This window comes from Poecilia mexicana, unplaced genomic scaffold (assembly GCF_051168715.1).
Source record: "Poecilia mexicana isolate PSO_F unplaced genomic scaffold, ASM5116871v1 scaffold_12, whole genome shotgun sequence".
NCBI classification, from domain to species: domain Eukaryota; kingdom Metazoa; phylum Chordata; class Actinopteri; order Cyprinodontiformes; family Poeciliidae; genus Poecilia; species Poecilia mexicana.
This window is the reverse complement of record NW_028263381.1, coordinates 12,687,295-12,693,600: the sequence shown is the minus strand read 5'-3', so window position 1 is coordinate 12,693,600 and position 6,306 is coordinate 12,687,295. Positions and strand designations below refer to the sequence as shown.

Sequence of the window (6,306 nt, the reverse complement as noted above, 5' to 3'; positions counted from 1 at the left end):
GTAATCATCTGGTACATAAAGTTCTGATAAAAAATTTAAGTTGATCATCAAGGTACTAAAATTCAGATAAAGAACTTTTTGTGCAGGACTGTTACTAAGTAATCATCCAGTACACAAAGTTCTAATTAATGAGACATTAAAAAATACTTCATCATGGCATGACGAATAGAAATAAATGTGTTAATTCTAACTGACCAAATACAAGAGATGTGTGTCTGACGTAACTTCAGACACTGAGAAAGAAAGGTGTACACGTCTTTTTATTTGGTGTATGGAAATTTCTGGTATCAAGCACTTTTATCGTTATATCAACCTTCCAGACCACTCGGGTGTTCTGGTTCGAAACTACTCTGGTTCCCAGAACCAGAACCAAACATGGAGAAGCTTTCAGTTTTTATGCTCCTCTAATCTGGAATAAACATCCAGAAAACTGAGAAAATGCTGAAACGCTGAGTTCTTATAAATCAAGGCTAAGAACCCTCTTCTATAGGGTTGCTTACATTAATAAAAATAACTGGGTGTGCTGTGGTGGTCCAGGGGTTAAGCATAACCCATGTATGGAGGCCTTAGTTCTCAACATGGCTGTCGCAGGTTCCATTCCTGACTTGGTGACCTTTGCCACACATCTTTCCCCATCTCTCATTACTGACCTTCCTGTCAAATAAAGGCCACTAGAGCCAATAAAACCTAAAAAAAAAACTGGAATATTGAATAAATTCCCTTTTTTTCTGCAGCAACATCTGGATTTCAAAATGAAAAACAGAAAAAAAGTCGCCTTAAAAAGAAGCACTGAACACAGCATCATTCTCAAGAGTTTTAATAATTTACTAAAAAAAGAGTGTAAAAGTAACAGATCACTTCCACTAAAGGTAATCTGTTTAATATTCAAAGTGATGACAGATGTAACAAATTTTTGCACTTGTCTGTACATGTGTGTACACTTACTTGGCAACTGGCTGAAATTCAATGACTTTCTGCACATAATGCATCTCAAAAAACTCACGGCGGGAAAAAAAAAAACGATAATCATAAAAATGATATGAATTACTTTAAAATAAACCAACCATCATGAAATGTACAGCTCTGAAAAAAAATAGCAAAAATAACCCCCCCAAAAATCTGAAATGTGTATATACAAACATGCTTAGACTCTAACAAATAGCAGACCGAGGGAGGCGGAAGAAACTGAGCCTTTTCGATGGTTTGCTTGACATCATCTAGGAAAGCCAATGAAATAAATGGTCACTCTTAAAATATCCGATCAATTTGAACTATCAGCGAATTTTACTTCCTATTTCAAGTTTTGTCATTTATTTTTTTGGCTGAATATGAATACCTTATAAATATACAGCATACTGTATTTTCTGCATCAATTTAAGTTAAACTCATTAAATAAAAAAATGTCCGTAAGTTCAGAAAATAAAAAGAAAAAGGACAAAAATGCATCATAAGTGTGCGCACTTCCAAAGGGTCGGCTTTGCCCACCCCCGTCCCCATTGTTAAGTGCCTGTTTGCGAGAGGTAATATATATTTTTGTATTTACATTTATATATATTTATTTAGATTCATATATATCAAATTCTAAGACATGATATAATCTGTATAAATATGGCATTTTTACAATTGCATTAAATTGACATTTCATTTCGCATCCCATGACAATTAACAGTCACTTCGGGGGAAAAAAAGGCTTTGTTTCTTTCTCTCATTGTTTTTAAATATTAAAAAATAAGTCTCAATTCTTTGTAAATGTATGCCTTACAATATAAATAACACATCTTTTTTTTTTTTTGTCAAATAGTTTCCATTGCGTGTGTATCTGCAACACTTTAGAAAGTGAGGAAAAAAGTGGGGTCAAAACGCTCCCCCACCCCCACCCCTCAGGCAAAAATAAAGTTTCCGCGACCAGCCGCAAGTCCAGTGCAGAACCGTAGAACTTTGGAAACGCCGCCGACGAAACAAATCCATGTGTTTGTGTTGTCATGCAATCTGCTGGTTGCGCAGTGTGGAGTTACGTTGTCCTGCTCTTTCTTTCTGAATTCACAGCCAGAACTCCATTCCTTGGATGCTTTTTTTGGGGGGGGGGGAGGTGAGCATATTTGGAGCCATCCGTTTTGCTCTTTGCACGCCACCATCACAGAGTCACTACTGACCTCACTTCTCCACGTTTCAGCCCTGCCCATGAAATCCACATCTACTTCAAAGCAACAGAGGAGCACTGGCGCCCTCTGGTGGTCATAAAGAGGCACACAAAAAAAAACTGTAGTCTCCCATTAGTCCACAAAGCTACAGTATGTTCAGAATGGCGTTGTACATCTGGACCAGGACGGCAAGATGGACAGGCAGGCAGGACTGACGGTCTTGTGTGGCAGGTGTGCATGTCAGCCAGGAGAGGGCGTTGTACTGTTCCAACACAAACCTGCAAGAGAAATATTCAGATTTTTATCATTAGAAGTATACGAAATTCTGACAATGTTAAGGTTTATTTCATAGTTTAAAAATCTAGACAGTGCTGGTTGGTGATATGTATTCACCTTAAGACGTCAGAGGTGGTCTTTGAGTCTAAGGGGTGAGGGGTCCGCTTGGTCTTATCAGACGGGATCTCATCTGACTGAGCTATCGAGATGTGGTGGTGGAGAGACGCCTAGAGGGAAGAAACAAATTGCAGTGTGAAATTCAAATGTTTTCAAACATTTAAAATTGTTGTAATTTCCTGCATTTAGAGAAATAAAGCCAGAGTAACCGGGGAGAACCGGCGCACTCACAGGGAGACCATGTAAAAGCTCACACGTTACGATTTCACTACCTTAAGGAAGAGCGGACACTGGCTCTCAGCTTGTGGGCAGGACGCCCAGAACCAGTGAGGAAGTCCGTTTGCCTGAGCGGTGGAGACGTAGTAGCCCAGAGCCAGCGGCTGCTGCTTCAGCTCTTCTGGAGGGTTGTCCCTGGACAGCAGGCGCTCTCCCTGGCTCTACAGACACAAAGCAGAACCAGAAAAATCAGGACCTTCATTCGGCTCTTCCGTTACTTATCCATTGGTGATGTCACGGCCTGCTTTTGTAAGCTTTTGCTATTAAACTGAGGGTTTATGTTTCTAACAAAACTACCACGAATTTTAATCTTTACAGTGCAGATGAAGAGGCTTTAAAATACACTCACTTGAATTTACGCAGTTTGTGTTTACAAATGAACCAGGTGTGTATAAGTAAAATAAGGAAAATCTCCAAAACCTCCAGGGTAAATTTGAATTGTGGTTTCCTCTGTGTGCATGTAATTGAACTATTGCTACACAAAATAAACAAGTCGACTTTGAAGATTTAAACTAATTCCAAATGACATTTTTAATCAATATATGCTCCAAGACAATGTAATACAGCCCATTAAAGAGTTAAAAAAAAAAAAAAGCACATGAAAAGACTTCTAACTTATTTATTTTTAGTTGGCAATAATTGATGTTTTTTTTTCTCTAGGGATCATGTACAATTTCTATTCACGTAAATGTTATTTGCATAACTGATCCCTGACTCACCCTGGTGTGGTGAAAATGATGGCCTGATGGTGACCCAGGCGAGGGCACAGGAGAGGTGTTGGGCGGCGAGTGAAGAGATGTGATCAGCATCATGTCATGGCCGATATCGTTTTCCAGTTCATCAGGGAAGGGAAGATCAGGGAACATGTCATCTGAAGAAAGAAACAAACAGCAGACATGATTTCAAGTGTCAGAATGTAAATCACTCTATAGGAGCTTAGGTTAATCCCTGCTTCAGTCACATTTTACACGATTTACATCACTATATTTCATTACCATTATTGTCTTCAGTGGGGTAGGAGCTGGGAGCCAGCTGGGTGGTGGCAGAAGTTGGGAAGACTAAGATATGTGTGCAGGAAGCATCCTGAGGGGTGTTCAGCTGCGACGTCTGTAGGTTTAAAGCATTGCTGCGTCCAAACACAGAGCCCATGGTCACCGCATCTAGATGCAGAAAAAAAAAAGGAAATAAGATAGTGATTTTTTGTGCATATTTGCACAGTTAATAATTGCACAAGAGCAATGCCACAAATGAAACGATCCCTCTATAGAGGGACTTCACCCTCACATAATTCAGCATTAAAATCAAACATAAAAACAAAGATTCTGTGGTACAATTAAGAAAAAAAAAGTTTAACTTGGAACTGAATACAATTTATACTTTACGTTCACTATTAAAGCTTCCTGGATTTCTTAGTTACAATGAAAAAAAGGAGCATTTATTGTGCAGTTCCTACATACCTGGCATGATCACAAATGAGCCCTGGGGCTCCATGGCAACTAAGCAGGCACTGAGGATGGAGGGAGAATCAGCAGCTGAGATCCCACACACACGACAAGCCTCCCTCAGCTGCCGTCCAATTGATTGGAGGGAATGCTCCCCGAGGAGTGAACTCCAGTCTAGTTGGAAGATAAACTGAGTGAGAAGTCTTTTCCTCCCCTTGTATTCTATAATATCATCTTACATCGAGAAAGCCAAATGGCCTCTAGTATCAAAGATGCACTTAGAGAGACTGAGCAGGTTTCCTATAGTTTTTCATGGAACATTGCGATTTTCTCATACATATTTTTTTTTATTCTCTGTTCATTATTGAAAGTTTGAAATAATTCACTATGACTTTATTGAAGATATTTCCCCACAAATGTCTAGTAATGCTAAATTTAAAAATGGTAAAAATAGAAACAGAAAGAAGAAAAAAGAAATATATAAACAAGTACAGAAGGAAAGAAAGAAATCTCTATTCTATAATAGAAAACCAAATAGGGTGTAAATGTCCCATTATTGCATTTTTCAATTGATTTAGATGCTAATAATGTAAAATGTTATATTCAAAAGGCAGAACTTACATATATACCTTTTGGTATTAAAACTAGTTAATCCAGATGGGTATAAAGTCATTTTTCACTAGCCAAAACTTATCAGAAAAAACATTTCGTTCTGATCACTTACTCACCTTTAAGCTCCCCATGACCCAATCTGCCTAACCGACCTATAACAATCCTCCAAGGTAGGGAGGTCATCTGAATGATGCCAATGCACCACTCCCACACTTTCTGCAGTCCCATCTTCCGTGCTGATACTTTGGGACGCCTTGTTCTGTAGTGAAGAAAATGTAGATATAGAGAATTACTCACATTAGTTACATTAGTTTGACATGTCATCAAGAGCAGCATAAACATTAACAATAATTCTCATTGATTTCTCTGCATTTGATATAAAGTCATAATATCTGGACTCATCAAAGCTGCACAGGACTATTCTATGATGTGCAGAGATTCTGATTTGTAAAATCTCTATTCTGAAACTTAAAAAAAAAAAGTCTCCCAATTTTAAAGTGTTGAAAAGAGTGGTGCAGTTTGTAAAAGCAAAGAGAGTTTTGCAAAAAACATCAACAATGCTGCAAAGACTTAACTACTGGCAATGATTATAGCTATATTTATAAACTGGAATGTTTCACAGTGCGTTCTGCTTAAGCCACAGTCTGGAAGTAGAAAGAACATAATTTCACCATAAACTAGCAATAGCCTGTTGGGACTCATAGGATTTCTGAAGAATAATTAAAATAGTTATGGATGTAACAGTTATGTTGCAGAGAGATTCTGAAAACCTGGAAATAACAAAAACAGTCTTTCCATAAAAACAGTAAGTAATGCACTAAACCACAATGTCCTCTATGCACAAACACTGCAAAAACACTCAAGTGCAGAAAAAAACCAGATGCTGCAGCCTGTTTAAGGTTTGCTTCAAAACATTTGGTCAAGCAAATGAAATACTTGAAGAATATGATGTGGTCAGATGAGAGCAAAGCTGCCCTGGTTGGATGAGTGGTTCTGTACATCAACCCCAGAAAAACAAGCAGGACACTTAAAAAATAGCAAGAAAATATGCAGGAGGGAACGACTGGTACTGTCAGACTTCATAGAGCTGAAGAAAGAATGAACGGATAAATGTACTTGTAGATTCTTGAAGATGAAAAAAAGTGTGGATTTCTAGTCTCAAAAGCATGATAAGTAACTCTTAATTGATATAAAGTAAGTAAAAGTCTAACAATGTCTATTAACTAACTTGTTTCCAATTGAAAGTCTATGGAAAGAAAATAATTATATGGACTGCATTGAATCGGCACCCAGAATCTTAAAAGAAGTGAAAAATTTGATCAAAGTCACACCAGGACAACTGTGACTAGTTTCTTCAATCAAGGTCGGCCTGCAAGTCGTTTCACAAAAACCCCAAAACTTTTGTACAGTGTGTTCAACACATAGTCCAACATTGTACCTAT

At 38.0% G+C, this 6,306-nt stretch overlaps 1 protein-coding gene across 2 annotated transcripts in view; it reads right to left on the bottom strand.

Moving 5' to 3' along the window:
• Positions 1–801: 801 nt before the first annotated feature.
• Positions 802–6,306, bottom strand: part of LOC106917413 (mediator complex subunit 13L) — a 92,960-nt gene continuing 87,455 nt past the window's right edge. For both annotated transcript variants that reach the window (XM_014986364.2, XM_014986365.2), the window contains exons 25-31: positions 4,981–5,123; positions 4,268–4,426; positions 3,806–3,970; positions 3,530–3,681; positions 2,807–2,971; positions 2,535–2,644; positions 802–2,419 (exon numbers count right to left, since the gene is read on the bottom strand). In XM_014986364.2, coding sequence (XP_014841850.2) covers positions 2,287–2,419; positions 2,535–2,644; positions 2,807–2,971; positions 3,530–3,681; positions 3,806–3,970; positions 4,268–4,426; positions 4,981–5,123 — 1,027 coding nt within the window. In that variant the 3' untranslated portion in view covers positions 802–2,286. The remainder of the gene's footprint in view (positions 2,420–2,534; positions 2,645–2,806; positions 2,972–3,529; positions 3,682–3,805; positions 3,971–4,267; positions 4,427–4,980; positions 5,124–6,306) is intronic.